This window comes from Papio anubis, chromosome 7, assembly GCF_008728515.1.
Source record: "Papio anubis isolate 15944 chromosome 7, Panubis1.0, whole genome shotgun sequence".
NCBI classification, from domain to species: Eukaryota; Metazoa; Chordata; class Mammalia; order Primates; family Cercopithecidae; genus Papio; species Papio anubis.
The window spans coordinates 70,214,280-70,238,130 of NC_044982.1; the positions used below are offsets into that span (position 1 = coordinate 70,214,280).

General features: G+C 36.0%; 1 protein-coding gene across 8 annotated transcripts; it reads left to right on the forward strand.

The window, feature by feature from the left end:
• Positions 1 to 982: 982 nt before the first annotated feature.
• On the forward strand, positions 983 to 23,388 carry MBIP (MAP3K12 binding inhibitory protein 1). Of its 8 annotated transcripts, XR_002523307.2 has the most exons (10): positions 983 to 1,206; positions 4,874 to 4,993; positions 6,773 to 6,997; positions 7,077 to 7,173; positions 9,683 to 9,748; positions 9,982 to 10,134; positions 13,532 to 13,629; positions 16,691 to 16,903; positions 21,135 to 21,173; positions 22,757 to 23,388. XR_002523307.2 is itself a non-coding variant. In XM_003901713.4 (9 exons), the coding sequence occupies exons 1-9, from the start codon at positions 1,078 to 1,080 to the stop codon at positions 22,862 to 22,864; spliced, it is 1,035 nt and encodes a 344-aa protein (XP_003901762.1). In that variant the 5' UTR covers positions 983 to 1,077; the 3' UTR covers positions 22,865 to 23,388. The 8 variants fall into 8 exon arrangements, 7 of the variants coding, with proteins under 7 accessions (XP_003901762.1, XP_009209674.1, XP_017816613.1 ...); XM_003901713.4 differs by lacking the exon at positions 16,691 to 16,903; XM_009211410.3 differs by lacking the exon at positions 16,691 to 16,903 and having other exon boundaries at positions 22,760 to 23,388.
• Positions 23,389 to 23,851: the final 463 nt, after the last annotated feature.

Genomic DNA, 23,851 nt, shown 5'->3' on the forward strand with positions numbered 1-23,851 from the left:
CCTTTGCTTTCTCTACTGTAAATGCATTAGACTATTAACAGAATGAAGAGTTTTAAATCCCACCTTCCTTATCTCTAAGCTGATGTTTATTTCTTAAAGTGTTTTTGAATAAAATTTAACACTAAAAATTCTTGTAATACTTTTTTAAATTGGATAACACTTTTTAAAAATATTGGAGTCTGACTAAAAGATTACAAAACCCCCCACGAACATCTTTATAATAAAGCTATTAAGATAAATAATACTTTGTAAAATTTCAATTCGGTTTTATGTCCTCGTAATTTCAAAGATTGTGGTTGCATATTATTTATCCAGGTTAAATTCCTGTTGGATTATATTGACAGTGTTTCATTTCTTTGAAACAATTTTAGGGTTAAGAGTCTCTACAGTTATAACAGAGAATATCAACTGTAGTCCCAGTTACTCAGGAGGTTGAGGCAGGAGAACCGCTTGAAACTAGGAGGCGGAGGTTGCAGTGAGCTGAGATGGCGCAACTGCACTCCAGTCTGGGCGACAGAGTGAGACTCTGCCTCCAAAACAACTTAAAACTTGAAGAGATGAAAATGTTCTATCTAATCATGACAATTCCGTGTGAGTTTTCCAGTGTTTAGAAACACGTGTGGGCACCACTCCATCCCTGACCAGCAAGCTTCCTCCAGACCCACTCCACACCGCCATGTTAAAATGTCAACTTTTAATTTGGGGACTCAAACTACAAAATTTAACTATGTCTCCTCGTACCAAGATTCACAGTGAACATCTGGGAGTCAAGGTAGGCTTCATAACGCTAAACAGACCACAACGCTAATGACCACCTCAAATATAGCCTTCCAGCCTAGCTTTGGTCTGCAATTACCCACTTCAGAGCCTCGGCGTAATGTCACAGTTGCAACTGATTGGTGTAACGTGCTTGTCAGTCACATAGAGAGGGTGGGGCCTCAAAGCCTGATCTAAACGAGACGCCTTGTCGTACGTCATCGCCAAGCGACTAAAACTGGAAGGGAGGGAGCGGGGTTGTGAGCAAACGTTGGTGGTGGTGGTGGTGGTGGTAGTGGTGGGGCGGCCTGAGAAGGCATCATGGCTGCTGCCACGGAGCTTAGTCGCCCGAACAGCGGTGACAGGAGCCTCGAGCGAAGATGCAGCCCCAACCTCTCCCGAGAGGTGCTCTACGAAATCTTTCGCTCCCTACAAACCCTGGTTGGACAGGTGAGAGGTGGCCGGAGGGACTGGGAATATGGAAGCCATCCGGCCCATCCCTCCATTCTTTTCCTCTAGCAGGGGCCGGGGGCAGCTAGGCCTGCTGAGGTGTGGGATGCGGTCCCTGAAGCCGAGGTCGGGGAGGAGCGCGGGCCCAGCCGCCTCGCTCGGAGTGAGGAGGACGGCGGTACCCGTTGCCGAGTAGTTTACCTTGCAGCTGTCCTCCCCAAGAGTGGGTGAGGTTGGTCTAAGTGAAAACTCGGCTCCGAAAGAGGCAGGCTTGGGGAGAATGAATGTGGAAAAGCTTCACTGCGAGTTTAGGAGGCGCCTAGCGCTCAGGGTCCTTTTTCCTCCAACTTACTCTTTATGGGAATTAGTTGGTCAGTAGGCCTGAGATTTATAGAAAAGCGCGCGCTTATTAGCTTTTTCTTGGCCGGGGGGAAGGAGTAATTTGTTCTTATGAGTTACTTGGTTTTGTTTATTTCTTTTTTCCTTCGGGCTGTTTTGGGCATCTATAACCCTTTCAAATGGGGAGGAAAGTAAAAGGAATTCGTTTAAAATACTTCTAGCGTAAAGTTGGATGAGTTATCCATCGTTGATGCTGTTTGCGTTAGAACTGTCGTTAACTATTAACTAGTTTAACTGGCTGATAAATCGCTTTTGCAGAAATGTCATAGTAAAATTGGTTTTGAATTTAGTGGGCTTCTTCGATCAAGTCACTGTTTCGTTTCACGGTGTAAAATTCAAAGCAAGTTTTAAATGAGAAACAATTTAAAAGTACGCTTGTTTACCTGCCTTTTAAAAGGAAATATTTTCTATCTTACATAGACCATTTTCTAGCCGTAAAAGTTTGTTTTGAGGGTGGCACTAGCGCATGTGGACACGGCAGGCATTTGTGTCTAAGATAATGGTAAATTCTTATGAAAATAGAACATTTGTCTGATTTGTGAAAATTATTTTTAAAGCCTTGAGTAGATGGAGAATCAGCTTTTTAAAAAGTTACTATTTTAAAAAATCGTAGTGTGTTGTGTCTTACAAAGAACATTACTGTAAGTTAAACGGTTTTATGTAATAACGCAATTATTAATGGAGTCTGCTTAAAGATATAACTTTTAAATTCAGTTGTTTGCCAAGTGCTTACCGAAATCGTTTTTTAAAGGCTTGGGGTGTTTTGTTATATATTCCAGTCTTAAGACCCAAGACCTTTTAAATGGTTTAAAAGTTAGAGAACTTTTTATGGCGACGTTGGAACTTAAGTTTGTTTATTTTCTAATGTCAAGGTGAAAAAAGTTTATGCTCAACTATTAACAGAAGATGGAATATTTTTAAAAAATACTGAGCAATGATTTAAACGTTTCTTTTGAAACATTTTGCATACTGAATTTTTCAAACTCATTAGAAAATTTTAAACATTCAAGTACTCTACAAGTAAAGAAGCAATTACAATTTATTTGTGTCACCTGTCAAAAATGTTGACAGTAAATATTTGGTTACTTTACCATGACACAGTGAAGGGACCTCCTATACAGGTGTCAAAAATATGATTGTTTCATCAGTTAAATGCAAACTATTTTCATAATACTCTATATTTTGAGAAGTATTAAGAGTGAAAGCCAGAGTTCCACACTTACAAAATTGCCCCCAGAGAAATCAGTATTTTCTTTTGCAATCACTTTAAAAGATTTCTAGAAGGTATGTTGTAACATGCCTAACTTCATCCTGTGACATCCCTAAGTATCATTGTATTATTCGATCTCAGTAGGAAACATAAAACTGAATGTTAAAAAGAATTTTTTACTTAAGATCACAAAATTTACTAATTTTAACCTTTTTGCTTGCCTCTGGATGGTCCATCTTACCAAGCTAAACACTTATTTATTTTTAGCTTGGATTTTTGTATTAATTTAGTAAAGTGTTTACTGAAAATATTTATTTAAATAGTCTATATTAATAGCAGACTAATAGAGATTTTCGAGTGAATGGTTTACTCTTCCAAGTTCTGTAGGGCAAAATGCATAGAATTCATATTACTAATAATGAATTTGTTGAATGAATAGTTAGATGTATTAGAATAGTTTTAAAATTAATTTGTGACATTATTATGTGATTTTCTTAAAAGACCAGTTATTCTTAATTGCACTTGAAGCTTATGTAATTCTGCTGAATTGAAGTGACACTATGAACGAAACATTAAGACTTATTTTTCTGTAAGTTATTTTCTCTAGAAAATGTGATACTTTGCTTTGGTTGAGGATTTGCCTGCTTTATCCCCAAGCTGTATTCTTAAGTTTTCTATGATCAACTGTAGATCTCTTTGAAGACTATGAAAGTACAATAATAGGTTACTTCCGTACATAATACAGGTTGCTGTCTAACAAAATCTTTATAGGAATTAAAGTAATGTAAATTAATGCATTCACTTTAACGTAAAATCTTAACATATTCTAATCTTTGCCAGTGCAGCCTACATGAAATTTCATGTATCTTTACGCTTGTCTAATATGGACTTCTAAATGCTTCTGTTCTCATCTTCAAAGGGAGTACATTTCTGTCACAAAGTATTCAATATATTATCTTTTTATTGGTAACCTTACATCTTTTTGATCTTTGTACAGTGATTCATCTTTTTTATTATAATTATGACTCATAAAATCTGTATTTGAACTCATGTAACACCTTTATTTTGTAGAAAAGATGACTCATTTTGAATAAATTATGTTAACTTGATTCCACTGTGAAGTGTATTCTTATACTATGCTATAAACACATGTCCCTAGAAAAGTTTGTGATGGTTCACTTTTATTTACTCAAAAGACTGCAGATGGGCGCTCTCATTGTAAACTTTTCACTCATTTTGATGATAGTCTTACATTCAGGTTGTTGGTAGTTTTCTGGGTATGATTTTATTCTATTAGATCACCAACTGATAGAAATTTCTATATAATGAGCACTCATATCTTAGCATTTAGCAAAAGATCTGGACATTTCATCCAGTCTGGCAACTTATTTCACTATAGTGGAGAAGTCTTTGTTTTTCAGCTTCAGACTTCCGTAGCTAAATAATAGTTTTTCATTTGAAATAAACATGTTGCCATTTATCCCTACACTTAATATGTATGAATAATCTTGACTTTTAAATTAGTTTAAAAATTGGTTAAAAGTTAAAAAACTAAAAATGTGATTTGGAGGACATCAGAATAATGATATATTTCTGATATGTATTTGTGTACATACTTAAAGAGAAAGATGCATGTTAAAACTTTCACAAAACAGTTGTACTTCCTCTGTTTAAGGCTCTGAGCTAGAAGTAGTAGGATTCTGAATAGGGCAGGCCTATATTGGACTCCATCCAAAGGTTTGTAGATATTGAAGTATCAAAAGAGCCTTCATCTTTTCATCTTTCATGAATGGTTTTTACCTCTAAAATGGTCGCATTACACAGACCCAAGAATAGAATTTGAATGACATGTCATGTTGTTTTTGTTTTTTATGAAAATCTGTAGCTTTCTTGGCCTCTTAAAATGGTAACTGTGTGGAGCATTTCAGTGTATTATTAAAAACTTGATAACTTAGAGCAAAATAGACCCGTTACTCTAGAAATCTTATTTTTGTGACAATTCATATGTACAGCTTAATTGTGTAATTTTTGTGATGTTGCTGGTTTGCCCCTTTGAAGCTTAACCTCAGAGATGATGTGGTGAAAATTACAATCGATTGGAACAAGCTCCAGAGCCTCTCAGCATTCCAGCCTGCATTGCTCTTTAGTGCACTTGAACAACACATTTTATATTTACAGGTAAATTTCTTGCTAAAATGATAACCCGATATTGAAAATAGACATTAATTATGGTTAAATTAGTTGAGTATTTGACAGTTCTAAACACTATATTAATAGTGTTGCTAACAAAAGGTTATTTACATCCAGATTTAATCTAAATCTGTTAATTTCAGTAGTGATCAGGACAGTTAAGGGAATATAGCCCAAAAGACCAATGTGGGTATGAGAGTGAATGAATGCAATTCTATTCAATTCTAGACCTGCACTGAAAATTCAATACAGTTCCATCTATGGTGGGTTATAATTAAGCAATAAGACACGGCAGGTGTGTGTCATGCTATGATAATGATTCCATGCCTTGGGTGAGTTTGGAGGCTCATGGAGTGCTTTCAGTGGTTCAAGAAGGGACATTATCCCAGCATGACACATCCTGGAGTGTCTATTGCAATTAAACAGTTTCAGCATAGTTTTTAAAAAGAAAGTAATTTCTGTGACATTAATGTCTCATCTTTGTAAGTAGCCAGTCACTATTTTATCATTTCTTTTCCTTAACAGTTTGAAATAATTCATTCTTTATATTAGAAGTTAATATTGAATCTGTATTTATAATAATGTTGTTATATTTTTAAATATTTCATGTTAATAACTGAACAGTATTATGACCTTGCTGGTTTCTAATTGAACATCTTTGCAATTATAATTGATGTAAGTTTGCAGTTTATCTCTAATCAAAGTGTAAAATGTGAAGTGTCAAAAAGACAAGTGGAAGAACTGTTTGGATTGGTCAGTTTACTGTGATTAAGGTGTTACAGGGTTTCAAAAGAGTAGTATAGCAAACAATGGAAGCAAAATTGTGGGTATGAAAAAAATAATTGGAACATTATCAGTGTTAGTGTGTTTTGACTAATGGAATAGGCATTAATTTTCAGCCCTCCATTCATTGACTTTGTGGGAAATTTTAACTGTTCCATGTTAAAAGTAATAGTTAACCCTGTTTTAAAGGGCAGAGCAGTGAGCTGTAGAACTCAAATGAGGCCTAATTGTGGGGAGCGGGAGAGGGGACCAGTAAATGGGTAATATAGTTTATAGTCTACAACAGGGGTTTTCCCCTGTAGTATAGCGATAGGCCTCTGCCTGTTTTCAGCTATAGATCTTTTTTTTGTTGTTGTTCATTTTCTTTTTTAAAATTTAATTTTATGACCCAAGAAGAGATCTTGCCATGTCAGGAAATGTCTGAGTGTTCACTCAACCTAACACCTATATATTTCATGTCTATCTTCCTCATTCACATTGGCCAACTGCAGTTTCAAGTGGAGAATCTCCAGTGATATAGTGATAATGCAGGGCTTTGCTGAGTGAGAGCACTGGCTCTCGTGTTAAGGAGGAAAAATACTAAGCCTTAGTGTTCTGAGGAGGCATTTGAATGACATGTTAATTAAGTGGCATTGGTGCCAGAGGCTGAAGGCTTTGATTTGGCACAAAATAAAAGATGAGTGACAGAATGATTCTCTCAAAGAAAATTTTAAATTTCCTTAGGTTTTCTTTTCTTTTTTCTTTTCTTTTTTCCTCTCTCCTTTTTAAAAACTAATTTATAGCAAATGATAATGGTTACAATAGCAGAGAATAGTAAATACTTACATGTGGTCAGATCTATGTGTCTTGGTATACCAACTTTTTATATTTATTAACTGATATTAAGTATTTCATTTACTTAGCAGAAATTTATGTAAATATATTAAATGTGTAATTAATTTTGGTCAGTTTGAACCTCAGCAGATGGAATTGTGTTGTTCTCAGCCTTTTTTAGCAAAACTTCAGTCTCCAATTAAAGAGGAGAATACAACTGCTGTTGAAGAGATAGGAAAAACAGAAATGGGGAACAAAAATGAAGCAAATGACAAATTTTCCATTGGTGACCTACAAGAGGAAGAAAAACACAAAGAAAGTGATTTAGGAGATGTGAAAAAGACACAGATCCATTTTGATCCAGAAGTAGTTCAGATAAAGGCTGGAAAAGCAGAAGTAAGTTTTTTTGGCGGGGGTGAGAGGGTATTATTTTTAAAAATCTTATGTTTACACTGTTAAAACTTGTTGTTTGTAGATTGACAGACGAATATCTGCATTTATTGAAAGAAAGCAAGCTGAAATCAATGAAAACAACGTCAGGGAATTTTGCAATGTTATTGATTGTAATCAAGGTAACTACCTAGAAATTAATTTTCATAGGGTTTTAAGCACAATTTTTATAGTTGCTCTAATCTTTTATTTATTTTTTAAATGAATAGCTTTAAGAACACAATTCAAGTTATATCACGGGTTTAGTTAGTAACTAAGATAGAGTTTCCTTCTGCTTAATAATAGACTATATTGCAAACTGGTTTTCATTTTGGTTACACAAAGTAAATGCTAACATTAAAAGTGTTTATCACTGGCGAAGATTATTTTAAAGTTCCTTTAGGAAATGAATGTGAGGTATGAGTGACAGGGTTGATCAATCCCACTAGTAAAAGGAACTGAGCTCTATGAATTTCAAACCTATACATGTACTGTGAAATCATGATGTTAATACATAAGTGAACTTAAAGTTAATATTCCTCCAGAGGGAGCAGTTTTCTCACTACTCCTGAGCTGTTTGAAATGTCCTATGTCACAATACAACCAATTTATCATGAAGACTATGGTGTCTTGCTTTTTTCCTTTCTGCCATAGTGCATACGTTTGCTGTTTTTCATCAGATTCTCCTTTACCTCTCTACTTGATGCTATAGTACATTTACAAATCTGCAGTTATGCTGCAGAATACAAAATATTGCAAAGCAGTGCCATAGATCATACTCAGTCACCATAGTAATAATCAGAACAACTAGTTCTTAGGAAAAATTATGGAGAAGAATTCATAATTGGGATGAACATGTTTCTTGTTGCCTCTAATATCTCATGACTAATTATTATGAACATAGAATTGTCACATGAACCTGAAACTGACTCATATCACATTGGTACACTGATTCTCTTAATAATGAAATAATATAGGCTGGTATTGGGTCCTGAATTTAGCTGTGTGCTACTATTAACATTACACATGTGCATCTCTAAATTTGGTATATTTTCCTATTAGCTTTTGAGAACAGGTGCAACAGTGGCAAAATCTCAGGTACTACAACCAGCTGTAAGCGACTATGAGAAAGGGTTTGTTGCGAGAGCAAGCACATGTGTCACTAATGTTATTCCTCTGTTCTCCCTGCTAACTCTATTATTATAAACCACCAGGGGATAGAAATTGACAAGAATTGAAATGCTCAGCAGGATTCCTTGGCCCATTCAATTCCTTGCTGGCTCAAAACAGTGCTAGAAAGAATTGCTGTGGAGAGTGACTAGCACTCATATACTCACACCATGCTGAATTTCTCACTGATGGGTCAGTTAATCTATATGTTTGGAATATAGTTCAGGAATGGATGATAGCTTCTTTTTTTAACCCTTAGCCCCATGAAATGGTAGGAAGAGAATGGAGAAAGGATGGCCTTTTAAGCATATTTTGAGGTGCCTCCAGCCTCCAAAAAAAAAAAAAAAAAGGAAAGATGACTGTTTAGTCTCTGGATATAAAAGCTAAGTGGATTTGGAATTTTATGCATACTATTTGATTTATCAACAGAACTACTAAGGAATGTTCAACGAAAAAATATAAATGTATTTTAATATGTTAGTGTGTTCCTTTTTATTAAAAGGAATTTTAATAGTACAAATCTAACTATAAGCAGTGGAATTTTTAAAAATCAAATTTCATGATGGTGGAAGGAATTTTTTTTTTTAAGAATCTCATTTACCAGCCATTTTTTACAAAATATTCAAGGGAATTTTACAGGAGACTTACTGCCAATGTGTGGCTTTTAAACATTGTTTCAAACACAAGTATATATTATTACTATGTAGTATCATATGTTAATATATAACAATTATGTTAATATATTAGTTGTATTATATGTTAACATCTTTCCAATTTTCCCCCTTTGTAATTTATGCATTGATATCTAATTTGAAAGAAACTATACTTTTCAGCTTGGAAAAAAATAGGAACAAATTTTCACAACAGACCTTTCCTAAAATTAAACTTTTTTGAAAGTGGTAGGATGAGAAGTAGTAGATGACTTTTGTGATGACAGATTTCTAAAATGAGCACTGGAAATCTAGGTAGAGTGGAAATGTGTGTTTACTTGAGGTTTTGAGGTCATCTTTATGTGGAGTTCTGAAATAAAAATGTGTTAAATACATAATTCTTTTTGTTGGGTGTTCACTAATTTGGCATTAAAATAAAACATGCTGAATTAAAAGAATTCTAGTAAAAATGATGAGTTCTAGTTCTACGATGAAGTAGAATTTAAATACTCTACAGTAGATTATTTTCTCCAGAGGCCCGAATAGTGACATTGGTTTTCAAAATTGTATCAATTTGTGCCACTTAATGTTGATGGCTTTTCTGTATATAAATCTGAATATTAGGTAAGAATATTAGATATTATAATAAATTTTGACAGGTAAAGAAGGTCACTAAATTCTATCCTGTGTGTGATGGTAATTTATTGTTACTATTATTTATTAAAATTATTATGAGTAAAATGTTAATATGAATGATTGGAAGTTTATTAAAATCTCATACATTTGAAGGGAAGAATATATTTAAACTTATATTTATCTAAATTTTCCTTAGAAAATAGTTGTGCAAGAACTGATGCGATTTTTACTCCTTACCCCGGATTTAAAAGTCACGTAAAAGGTAAGTAACCACCACATGACATCTGAGTCACTGACAGAAGTCTAGATTATTAGCAAAATGGAATAGAAATAACTTTCCCATCTAAATTTTATTTTAAAACAAAAACATCTTGCCGTCCTTCATACTTGTGGTTAGATGGTCTTTATGAAAAAAATACAAAGTGCTGTTAGGGAATAAGAATTTCTGATTTTTGAAATATAAATGTATATAGGCTCAAAAGTTTGTTAATTTAGTTTCTAGAGTTGTGAATACATACGGACCACAGACTAGACCTGAAGGAATTCCAGGGTCAGGTCATAAACCTAACAGCATGCTTCGAGATTGTGGTAATCAGGCTGTAGAAGAACGACTACAAAATATTGAGGCCCACTTGCGGTTACAGACAGGTAAGCAGAGTGCTAAGTGGACCTCATAATGAACGTTTGCAAATGGTTAAAAAATTGCAGTTCATTTAGTCACCAAATTTTCCTTTAGCTCCTAACATTGTTTGAACGATAAGTGCCAGTCATTCAGAAAGTGTTATGTATATGTCAGTTCACTTAAAAGGTCATAGTACCCTTTTGAGGTGTTGGTGCTGTTATAATTGTACAGATAAATAAATTGAAGTTTAAAGAGCCCAAGCAACACGCCTCAGATAGTAAGTGACAACTCTTTAAGAAAAAAAAAAAGGAAAAGAGATAGTCCAGTCTTGCCTAGGCTGGACTTGAACTCCTAGGCTCAAGTGATGCTCCTGCCTCAGCGTCCTGTGTCAGTGGGACTACAATCATGTGCCACTGCACCCTGCTCAAACCTAAATCTTCACTGGGTGCAGAGCCTGAGTCTCCCTCTCCATTTAGTCACCATGTCTGTTGATTCTGTTTTCTGAATAAATATCTCTCAAATCTGCCCACTTCTGTCTTATCTCTACTGCTGCTACTAGAGTTGAAGCTGCTGTGATCTCTTGCTTGGACTGATGGAAGGATATTTACTGGATTCTTTGCCACTAGACTTCCTCTAGATCATTCTCTATGCTGTGGCCAGATTGCTTTTTCTAAAACTCAAATTTGATCTTGTTTCTTCCCAGCTAAAAATTTGGAGATTGGGATTGGAGGGGGTTGTAATTTTAAATAGTATTGTCCACATCTGTAGTTCCAGCTACACCTCTGGGCTTCCCATCTCCCACTCATTTTGCTGCTTTAGGATCTTTATACTCATGCCCTTCTGTCCATGCTTTTTCTTCCTAATCCTAGACCAGTGCACATTCATCTTTTGTATAATCTTATATAGCACTTGGTATTCCCTGCTGCCCTTTAAAGCAGTTATCATGGTTCTGTTTAATGTCTGTCTTCTGCTAGATAGTCCGTGAGAGTGCAACTATGCCTGTCATATTCATTACTTTGTACCTGTTACAGTGCCTGGCACAAAACAAGTGCTCAAATGTTTATTGAATGAACAGTTGTTCATTTTACCTTTGCGGATATATGTAGGAGGGATAGAAAGTTAGTGTTTCACTCTCTCAGGGTAGGTCAAGGGATGATGGCATCTTTGTGAAGTGACACTTGAGGCCTTGAAGGATTACTAGGAATTTTCCCAGAGCAAAGCATTCCAAAAAGAGGAAACAGCATTTGCGAAAAAGGACAAAAACACAAAATATGGTTCAGGAGATATCTGAATCCAGTATAGCTGGAGTATACTAGCTATCTGAAGCTATACTAACCAGATGGAGGTAGAAGAAGAAAACAGAATGAGTAAATCTTTGAGAGTAATAAGACATTGGCATTAAGAATTAATCTCCTCCCTCAGAAGTGGATGGGTTTAAAATGCCACTGTATAAAAGGATTGACTGGTTAAGTCTCAATAATATGAAATAGTTAATTTTTTGGAAAAACATCTGTTGAATGCTTACTATGCTCCAAGCACTATTTTAGACACAAGGGATACTGAGATGATATAATCATAGTCCCCAGCTTCAAGGACTTTATAATCTGATGAGAGAAAGATTAATAGTGAAGTAGAGTTTTAAAGGAGTAATGAAAGGCTGGGTGTAGTGGTATGTGCCTATAATCCCAGCTCCTTGGGAGGCTGAAGTGGGAACAGAGCTTGAGTCCAGGAGTTTGAGACCAGCCTGGACAATATAGTGAGAGTCCGTCCCAAAAAACTCAGGAGCACTGAAGAATGCAGGGGGGCACAAGGAGCCTTTATGCGAATGAAGAGGTTTAGGCAGTGCCTGCGTCACCCAGTGAAGCTTGAACTGGCTCTTGACAGATACAGAAGTAAGGCAGAGGACATTGTAGGTAAAGGGAGCAGCAAGAGCAAAGTCAAATGAACAAGTTACTTTATTCAAGAACAAGAACAACCCGGGTCCTAAGATTTTTTTAAATCCTCAAAAAAACTTTCTAGAATTTTTATACATAACAAGTTGACAATTTTGATATAAAAATGTACCTGTATTCTTGAATTGCATAATGATTGGCTAATCATGTATTCATTCAGTCAGTAAATATTAAGCACCAGCTCTTTGCCAGGCATTGTAGTCTTACAAACTAATGCTTCCTCGGTTTGTGCAGTGCACAAGCTGCACAGCCCTACCTAATGAACAAAACAGATAAAACTGTCCTCTTGGAGCTTACATTAGAATGGGGAAACAAACAATACGGAAAGAAAATATACTGAATGTTGGGTGGTAGTAATGGAATGGAGAAAATTAAGGTAAGGAGGATAAGGGAGTGCTGCGTAGGGGAGTCATAGTACTGGTGTTTTTAACAGGATAGTGAGAGAAGGCATTACTGATAAGGTAACTTTTGAGCCAAGACTTGAAATTGACTTGGGATTATGGAGGTGGAGGGAACTAGCTAAAGCTTACAGAGTGCTTGACCTCGCTGAATAACAGAAAAAAGTAATGAAGTGGCTGGAACCATGTGGGCATAGGGAGAATGTCCAAATTGTGTATGGCCTTGTAGGCCATTGTGAGGGCTTTGGTATTTAATCTGAGTGAAATGATCAGATATTGGAAGGCATTTAATCTGGGTGAAATGATCAGGTATTGGAAGCAGAGAAATGACGTGATCTAACTTACATTTTTAGAGGATCACTGGCTCCTGTGTTGAGAATACACTCTATGGAAGCATGGCAGAAACAGGGAGACCAGTTTGGGGGTTGCGATAATCCAGGGAGAGGTGGAAGTGGTCTGGACCAAAAAGGCCACAGTGTGGAGGGGGTGAGAAGTAGAAGGATTCTTGATATAATCATAAATTTAAAATTTGAGTGGCCATAATTTACTGTTCCCCTCCTCAGAAAGTTTGTTAGTTTAAAATTATGGTAAAGCCCCTTTTTTACATTCTTTTAGGTCAAAGGAAAAAATATGGCATGTAGGAAGAAGTATTAATTGAAGAAACTAATATGACATATTGCAGCCACTGCATTGAATTATCATCATTTGTCACTATGCATTTTTGTCCTCCCATGTTATCAAAGCATATCAGAAATATAAATTGTTCTCTATGGAAGCTATTCACAATATCTTGTAAAATGAATTTAACATGAAACTCCTAGAATATAGGAAGCATAAATGGGGTTTGGAGAGAGGAAGTGTAGTACAATATGTCCAATAGTGTATAATATGAAAATATGACCTTCATTTAAAGTTGACCTTCAAATAAGGACTTCATTCTGTTTTACTTTTGTTTTTTATTAAGTATTTTCCATTCCTTTGCATAAGTGTCTTTGCATGGTATTTTAAGAATAAAAATTGTAAGAAGAAAGAATTATTCAACAGTATCTCAGAATTTTTTTTAATGTATTTAGGTGGTCCAGTGCCAAGAGACATTTATCAGAGAATTAAAAAGCTTGAGGATAAAATCCTTGAATTGGAAGGCATCTCTCCTGAATATTTTCAGTCTGTAGTGAGTATAAGTGTCTTTTAAAAATAAATCAAAATGTTATTCTGGATTCGTTGTGGTTTTACAGTCACTCGTTGATCTATAAGCAAAACTATTTTAATAATTCAAAGATGAATGAACATAGTCCTGTGTAGGGGATATATCTAGTTCCTTAAAAACTCTGGTTCTGAATATTTTTAAAATTTAGAATTTTTAAAAAGGGATACTTCTATTATATATTACCCACATTCTCAAACTTAGGCCATTTTCATGGCATAGTAAGTCAAACTGGGTGGTGGTTGGGCCTTTTACTCTGAACTTGCTACCTTGTAAAACAGAGGCTTCCTCTGGAACCTTGCTCTGTCAGTGATCCCTCTGCCTCTTTAATCTCTCTTCCCCAACAGGCTCCTTCCCTCAGCTCACATGCAGTTAATACTAAACAAATGCACACCTCAAGCTGCCATTCTTACTCTTTACCTTAACCACCAGACTTTCTATGTTTTTGTAATTCCTTAACTCTAGGATTCATTCATTCTTACCCCTTTTTCCAAGAACATTAAGAAACAGTGTTGTGCTAGTAAGTTAGTATCTTTGGCACATCAGCTTTTTTCAGAAAAATGATCCTGAGCTCATTGTGTTTTCCTCAGTCTTCTGAGGTGATCATATATAATACCTGCCTTCTTTAAGTTTTTTTTTAAAGCAGTACCATATTGGAACTAAAATAATATCAAAGTGAGATTATACCAAAACTCCTATTTCTGAAAAATTATGTGAGATAGCCCATTTTAGCATGGATCATGCAAGTTAGTGGTGAAAATATATTTAAAATTTATTTTAGGTATGACAGCAATCTTCCAAAGTTATAGATGGAGTATTAGATGAGTTACAGAAAAGTATTTCCAGAGGAAGAAGGCAGGTCACGTAACAAAAGGGAGCAGCAAGTCTTAAATGACAAAATTTCAGAGAAGAGTTTTAGTGATTTATTGCTCTCAAATGTAAAATGAGGTTTATAAAAATACTAAGGGCTGAAGCAAAGATCAAATGAGATAATGCCAATCAAACACTTAGCATACTGCTTACCACATGGTAAAAACCTCATTGGCATTTATTTAGTTTCAGAACTATGAAGTAGCTGTATAAACCTGGAAAAGTCACTCTATTCCTCTGGCCTTCAAGGTGTCTAATTTTAGAAAATGTGTTGGTTGTACTACATAATTACAAAGGTCTTTTCACTTTTAGGATTATTCTTTGAATGTCTTCCTAGGAAACTTCATAAAGATTTTTAATGACTTTTCCTACAGTAGTCTACCATAAGTTTTTCCCATTCTAGTAACCTAGGAAAGTTATTTTTCTAGTTCAATTTCATACCTTGTTAATATAATTCTTACTAACAATAGAACTGATCTTTCAATAGAGTATGGTAGTATCAGATGCCTCCAATGAGAACTTACTGCAGTATCATTCATCTCTTTTCTCTGATTCTGATTTATAAAAATTTAACATAGGCCAGGAACAGTGGCTCATGCCTGTAATCCCAGCACTTTGGGAAGCCAAGGCAGGCAGATCACCAGAGGTCGGGAGTTCAAGACCAGCCAGACCAACATGGAGAAACCCCATCTCTACTGAAAATACAAAAAAAAAATAAAATAGGCCGGGCGCGGTGGCTCAAGCCTGTAATCCCAGCACTTTGGGAGGCCGAGATGGGCGGATCACGAGGTCAGGAGATCGAGACCATCCTGGCTAACATGGTGAAACCCCATCTCTACTAAAAAAAAAAATACAAAAAACTAGCCGGGCGACGTGGCGGGCGCCTGTAGTCCCAGCTACTCCGGAGGCTGAGGCAGGAGAATGGCGTAAACCCGGGAGGCGGAGGTTGCAGTGAGCTGAGATCCAGCCACTGCACTCCAGCCTGGGCGACAGAGCCAGACTCCGTCTCAAAAAAAAAATAAAATAAAATAAAATAAAATAAAGTAAAATAAAATAAAAATAAGCCAGGCGTGGTGGCACATGGCTGTAATCCCAGCTACTTGGGAGGCTGAGGCAGGAGGATCACTTGAACCCAGGAGGCTGAAGTTGTGGTGAGCCAAGATTGCGCTATTGCACTCTAGCCTGGGCAACAAAAGCAAAACTCTGTCTCAAAAAAAAAAAATTAATAGATTTGTTTAACAAAAGAACAAGCCTTCCACATCATAATCTTTTTGTTTTGTTTTGATCTGTTACACATAGGGTAGAGTGGGTAAAAAGGTAAAGTAGCCAGATTGTTAGGACCTTAAGTGCTGTGCTCAGAAGGTTAAAATCTATTTTCCAGGCAGGGAGCAGGGGGAATCTACTGAAAGCATTTGAGCAGAGAAGTAATTTGTGAACATGATATTTAGAAAGATTTATCTAATACAGTTGTGGGAGACAAAAGAGAGAAACTAAGGACAAGGAGATAGTGTTATGCTAGCTTAGATGCGAAGTTAGATCCTAAAATAGCGACATGAGTGAGAATGGAAAAGATTTATGCAGGTTGGAAAAAAATGGACAAATATTGATGATTGGATATGGAAATAGAGAACAAGGATAGAGTCCAGTTTCTGGTTGGAAAAATGATACCATTGATAGAAATAAGAAAATCTAGAGAGAGAGATACTTTTGGGGGAAATGTGAATTTGAAGGCAGAGGAGGTTATGAAGGTAAAAATATCAGGTAAGCTTTTTGAGATATAGCACTTACACTTGGGACAATTGGGAGAGTCTGTGTAGTGGTGAGAGTCCATCGATGGATAGGAACACTGAGATTGTCTGAGGCCTGAAGTCTGAAGCTTGGTGACTGCCTAATTTCAGGGGCAAGAAGCATTTGTAAACGTAAACAGAGGATTGGCATATATGTATTAAGCATTCAGAAAAGGATGGATGGTGGCAACCTGTGATAAAACAGGTGCTTTTTAAAAGTGTTTCCAAATATGTTTAAAAAATCTATATATCTTTTAGAAGAACTGCTTCTGGATTAGTGTTGGAAGTGACATATCAAATTTAGTAGTGAGCTACAAGGAAGAACAAAACACTGGAAAGGTTTAAATATTCAGACTCATTCTCTCCTTTAGGCCTGTGAACATACATGACACAAGCCCTATGGGAAAGAAGATTTCATACTCACCCTTCTATAATAGGATGAATGAGCCATCTTTAGGAACCTCACTTGGAATACAGCTAGCTCTAAGAGTGTCCTTGCAAACAGGAGGAGTTGAGCACATACCTTACAGAGGACATAGTACATTATTCATCACCCTCACCATCATGCTGGGAGTACATATATGGTAACTGCATAATTTTACATATTTATCCCTCAAAAGTATACAGAAGAAACTACATATGTAGCACAGCCCTATAGCTTCTAAAGATAGAAAAGTTGAGCCCATTAAATTTATTAAGGATTGAACTTTTGTTGGAACTCCTGAAATCTGAAAAGATTTTCGTTGAAATGTGTTTATTCAGATTCACATGTAGATGAATTCTAAACATGGGGAGCTTCTTACAGTTGGATAGAGATTGATTATCGTGGGTAACATTGAAGGCTGGCATAGAAAAACAAATATTTGTCGGGAAAAAAGATGTCATTTATATTTGTTCTATAAAACGTAATCAGATTATATAAAGTTCTCATTTTATGAGCCAGACATAAAACTCCAAAATATGTTATAATGTGTATAGAACAGGATTTATGGCAAAAGTTAATAATACTTGTTGGACATTTTGATGTAAGAATTCTAAAGGTCTTTATTCTTCGCATTAGCCATGGAAAGCTTTAAATGTAATGTTTTCAGAAGTTTAAGGGCATGGCCTTAACAGTTCATTTAAAATATATGATCTTTCAGTATTTCCAAAGACTTACTGATTTTAAAGTATGATACTTGAAAACAGTAAGTACCAACATGCTTTTATAAGTGTTTTGTTCATTTTATAGCATTTATTACTTATATGTTTATACATGTTTTTCACTTTATATTTTGAAACTCTCAAGGGCAGGAACTGTGTCTTGTTCATCTTTGAGATACAGAATGTAGTAGATATCAAGTAGATGTGCAAATGAATGGATAGGACTTGGCTGATAGCTCATTACTGGACTTTGAAGGTGTGTTAACTTTGTTCAAAGCACTGACTCGGTGTAATTCTTAGTCTGTAACAGTAACTCCTGGTTCTTAAGGAAGCATCGGGGGAGGGGAATGCTGAAAACCAGGTCAACATCATGTACACAGGCCATGTGCGTGTGAACATGTGCTGGGTCTGAAGCATGAGTGAACAACTGGATTCAGCTAGAAAATTAGATTGTAAACATATTTCAGGGGGCCTTGAAGGTCATACTAACCAGTTTGCACTTCTAGTATCATTGGAGCACAATTAAGTTTTAGAGAAAGAGAAACCTGTAATTTAGGTCCCTGTCTGGTGGCACTATAAAGTCTGAGTTGGAGAGAAATTGGAGTCAAGGAAACTAGTTTAGGAAACATGTCATTATCCAAGCCAGAGAGAAATGAAGGTCTGAATCAGGGCTCTGGGACTAGAAGGGAAGAAAAACATTTTAGATACTGCACGTGTAGAATCAGTTGCCTTTTACAACTGAAAGAAAGAAAGTAGCCAGTCATGGAAGAGGCCTCCTTACCCTTGAGATTCCTTAGAGCACTGGTTCCCTGGATTTGCGTGTGTGTGTGTGTATGACAGTCATGCTCTGCATAAGGATGTTTCAGTCAACAGTCAACTGCATATATTACAGTGGTCTCATAAAATTATAGTGTGGTATATTTACTGTATCTTTTCTATGTTGAGATGTGTTTAGATACACAAATACCGTTGTGTTATAGTTGCCTACAGTATTCAGTACACAAACATGCTGTACAGGTTTGTATGCTAGGAGCAATAGACTATACCATATAGCCTAGGTGTGTACCATCTAGGTTTCTATAAGTATACTCTATGACGTTCAAACAATGACAAAATTGACACATTTCTCAATATATCCCCATCATTAAGCGATGCATGACTAGGAACATACTAAGGTAAAATAATGGGTGAGGAGAGACAATTTTGCATTACCTTTCTCCAGCTCTTTCTTTAGTGTGCTGTGCTCTCAAGTATTTTCTCTCAGGTACCAACACCTGTTAAAATGTCCACCTTTTATTTATACTTCTATACAGATGGGGTTATGTCCCAATAAACTCATCAAGAACTAAAAATATTATCAAGTCTAAAATGCATTCAATACCTCTAACCTACCAAACATCATAGCTTAGCATAGCCTACCTTAAACATGTTCAGAATGTGTACCCTGACCTACAGTTGAGGAAAGTCACTTGGCAGCACAGTACACTGTAGAGTATCGGGTGTTTACCCTCATAACCACATGGCCGACTGGGAGCTTCGCTCACTGCCACTGCCCAGCATCACAAGAGAGCATCGTATCACATGTCACTAGCCCAGAAAAAGATCAAAATTCAGCATCTGAAGTACAGTTTCTACTGAATGTGTGTCACTTTCACAGCATTGTAAATTTGAAAAGCCTTATCTAGCCATCGTAAGTCAGGAACTGTACTGAGATTTCCTTACACCTAAAACAAATAGTGAAGTTAATCTGGTGTATCCATAGTAGATATGGTATTTCTAAGTGTTCTTCTTATCAAAATATTCTGCTCAGGCGTAAAACAAGCCCAAAAGGCCACATTTTACTGTTTTTAAGTCATTGAACCACTGATGACCTTACTTTCCTCATTTTGATATTTCTTGCTTTGGTTCTATGATACAGTAGTAATCTGACTGTTTAATAGCATAGAAACTATCGACATATTATAGGTTAAACGACTAGGAGAACAAGGGGAATTTTTTTTGTTTTGTTTTGTTTTGTTTTGTTTTAGACGGAGCTTCGCTCTGTCACCCAGGCTGGAGTACAGTGGTGCGATCTTGGCTCACTGCAACCTCCACCTCCCGGGTTCACACCATTCTCCTGCCTCAGCCTCTCAGGTAGCTGGGACTACAGGCATCTGCCACCATGCCTGGCTAATTTTTTGTGTTTTTAGTAGAGACGGGGTTTCACCATGTTAGGCAGGATGGCCTTGGTCTCCTGACCTTGTGATCCACCCACCGCGGCCTCCCAAAGTGCTGGGATTACAGCCATGAGCCACCGCGCCTGGCCAAGGGGAATTATATTTGCATTAAGTGTATACAAAGCCACCTCTTAGGAAGTCAGGAGACTGATCAATTGCCAAATTAAACATTGATTCCTTATTTGCCCATAGGCCCTACCACAGGTATGCAGCTTGGTTTGGCAAAGGAAGGAGCATAATTATCTGAACTCTATTATTTCATAATTACTAATTCTAATACTTAATGATTTCCAACTTATTGTAACTTGATAAGAAGCATACCTAGATGTTCTTTGAATCAACTTTTGACACAAAGGAAAATGTGAGTTTTAATGCTATCTTCAAAATCTCAATAGTCAGAAATGCTCATGAGAACATTTTGTCTCTGAGATTCAGTTTGTCAAATATACTAATTTACTAATTTGCCATTTAAAAGCTAGTGCTTGTGTGAAACTAAGAAAAAGTCTAGGAAGAATTCATTAGACCAAGATTTAAAAGGCTCATTAGTGGATCAATGAGAATGTTGTCAGCTTCAACTGTAAGAAATTTGAACTCAAAACTGGCTTAAACATTATGTAAACTATAAAATAGGAACTCCATGGTAGCACAAGCTTCAGATTTAATTGATTCAGTGACTAAATCATAATTGTAAGAAAATAGGTTTCTTTCCCCTCTTAACTCTGCTTGGTGTTACCTTCTTTCCCAGGCAGATGGCAAGATGGCTACAGCACTTTCAGGTGTCTTACCCAGATACAGCAGTATCCTGAGAAACTGCCTTCTTTGAGGGCTTTCTCTCAAAAGACGTGAGGAAGCTTTTTCCAGAAGTTCTCCTCTTAATCTCCAGCAGTCTTCTCCTTTACTCATTGGCCAGAACTGGACCCATGCCCATTTGGAAGCCATTGGCTTGGGCCACACAGAGAAGCAGTGGATAGGTAGCTCCTTGCATAAACAACCACAGTGTCCATTATAGTCAGTCCAGGGTGTGTGTGTGTGTTTTCACCTCTTGGCCTCATATACCAGATTACATTTTTCCTTTGTCTATTGTCACTTCGCTTTTTCAACACCCTGGGATGGAAAGGTTATGAAAAAAAACTAAGCAGAAAATCCCCAGAGCACCTCTTTCCACAATCACCCAGGCTCATTAGAAGCTGGTAATTGATGGGAAAATATGTATTGCCAAAGATAAGCATGTTGCTGCAGTATTACTATTATATATTGTTAATGTCATCCTCTTTAGAGGGTAACTTGCAGAATATAAGGTGGATGTTGGTTACAGACAATAATTGGTATTGGTAAATTGGTTGGCTTTCTTTCTGTCAGAGTTCCCAAGGCTGTACATAATTTGTACGATATTTTATAAAGAAAAAAATAATGCTTAGATTTTTTTAAATGTTGATTACTTTTTTTTAAAATCTAGAGCTTTTCTGGAAAAAGAAGAAAAGTTCAACCACCTCAAGTAAGTTACTGCATTTTCATTTTGGTTTCTGAAACAGTTTGATTAGTTTTATACCTTTCTTATTAATAAAAGTTTCTACTATGGTTGCTTTTAGGTCATACCCTGGTACAATTTACGACTGAAGAAAAGGGCAGTATAAACTAATAAACTTGAATAGAAAAATTCTTTTAAGGGCATGGAATGACTCAGATAGGTTAAATAAATAAAACCTTTGTCCTGCTTTTAGTAGTACAAGGATGTGTCATTCATCAAGTGCTTAAAAATAGTAAGTGCTCAAGTAATTTCAGTCTCCCCCCATCCCTTCCTTTTGTGAACACTTCTGATTAGCAGCACCTACATCAAAAAGGGTGTTTGGCAGAGTTTGACTTCAGCTGGCCCTGTCTAAAGTGCTACTTTACTAATTAGTTGAACCTTAAATAGTAAGGCTTTGCTAGACTTTAATAGTGGTAATGTGAATTTAAAGTTGGAGAAGACTTTCTAATTTTTAAGAGTAGCATTTTTTTTCTTACAAAATTCCGAGTAAATTTTTTGATAGCAATTATTTTTTCCAGAAGTAAATTATTGTAGTTGATCCCTCAAGAGAGAATTTCTAGGTATTTTAAGCAGTTATTTTTAAAGTTAACTTTTTTTACTATTGATTATGAGAATAATCAGGTTTTTAAAAGTTACTCTCTTATAGTAAACTGTAACACTTTGTTGCTGCTTTAAAAATACAATTCACATAACATAAAATTCATAATTTTAAAGTGGCTATTAGTATGTTCACTATGTTGTGCAACCATCACCACTAAGTCTAGAACATTTCCATCACCGCCCCAACCCTGTACCTATTAGCACTCAGTCCCAATTTCCCTTTCTCTTTACCCCCTAATAGTCACCACATAATACTTGTGTCTAAATTAGAAATATTAATGTAAGTGAGGGTGTTCACATAGATAGACTTGAACAAATCCAATTTTTATTGGAAAGCAAAAGGAGTGTTTTCTTCACTGTTTTCCACTTCAGGTTAACCTTAGTAATCAACATAGAAAGTTTTCTATTAAAAGGGATAGCTGATATCTCAAATGATTTTTTTTTCTCCTGGTAGTAGTATAATTAGCATTTTTCTTCTTTCCAACTTTTACTTAAGCTCAAGGGGTTTTCAGGTTTGTTACATGGGTAAATTGCATGTCACGGAGGTTTGGTGTACAGATAATTTTGTCACCCAGGTAATCAGCATAATACCCGATAGGCAATATTTCAGTCCTCTCCCTCCTCCCATCTTCAAATAGGCTCCAGTGTCTAATAATCAGGCTTTTTTTTTTTTTTTGTAAACTTACTCTTTCAAAGTATAAAAGGTTCAGGAGAGCTTAATTATTAGAAAAGAGAAAAAGAAATAGTTAAGCCTTGTTATTTTATGCCTTTAAATTTATGATATAGTCAACATATATAGTTGTGCAGTTTTAAGATTATTCTCATGAGGGAAAAAAACCCATTTGATCATGCTTTTGAATATTTTAAATATTTATAGTTCATTTGGCACTTTATCTGCATTAAGATACTTCAGAATCTTATTCAGCAATTTGTGTCGTTATTGTTTACAGCAGAACTATTCACTGGCTGAACTTGATGAGAAAATTAGTGCCCTCAAACAAGCCCTCCTCAGAAAATCAAGAGAAGCAGAATCCATGGCAACCCACCACCTTCCATGAAAAACTCCTCTCCATCCTTGTCATTTTACTTTTTTGTATACATATGTGTAACTTACACTGTTATTAATTCAACGGATATATATTTATCAATGTAGACTTCTCTGTGAAGTCAAGGTTTATTTTCACGAGTCCAGCTTGCAGCAAGTAATCTTCAGATATTCCAGTAAGTTTTGAAATAATGAATGTGTTGAAAATAGCATTGTTGGAATTTATTCCCTTCTGTTTTAAAGGAGGTATTTTGGAAATTGAAAAACTTAATTTAAAAGTGCTGGTACATCTTTTTTCTTTTGTGGACCACAGAAAGGAAAATTTATTTTGATACTGATACTTTAAAAGGACTTTATATTTGTAACATTGGTGTTAACCAGTTTATTAGTTTAAATCAGTACTTTGCATATAATAGGCATTCAACAAAAATTTATTGACTGAAATGAATTTTAAATGGATGTATGAACTTGTTTTTCTTAATTTCTAAGATGTCAGTATTCATGTAAATAAACAGTAGATCCAGCTTTATCCCTTTATTGACTGTGTGACTTTGAACAACTTACTTAATCTGTCTTTGTCCTCATTTCCCAGTCTGTGAAATGGGAATGACAGTAATAGAAACTACCTTATTGTTATGAAGAAGAGGTGAGATCATGTATGTTTGAAACTGTCTGTCCCAAGGGAATTGCTCAGTAAATGTTAGCTAATATAAAACCAGGTCTGGTTTTGGACAGCAATTAGGATGTTGCAAAGAAATTATAGTACCTCTCTTTTGAGAGCCTCACCTTTACAATACCCCAGTTATTAGGCAGTACATACATTATTGTGTCCAGAATTGGTGGGTTCTTGGTCTCACTGACTTCAAGAACGAAGCCGCAGACCCTTGCGGTGAGTGTTACAGTTCTTAAAGATGGTGTGTCCGGAGTTTGTTCCTTCAGACGTTCAGCTGTGTCTGGAGCTTCTTCCTTCTGGTGGGCTCATGGTCTCGCTGTCAGGAGT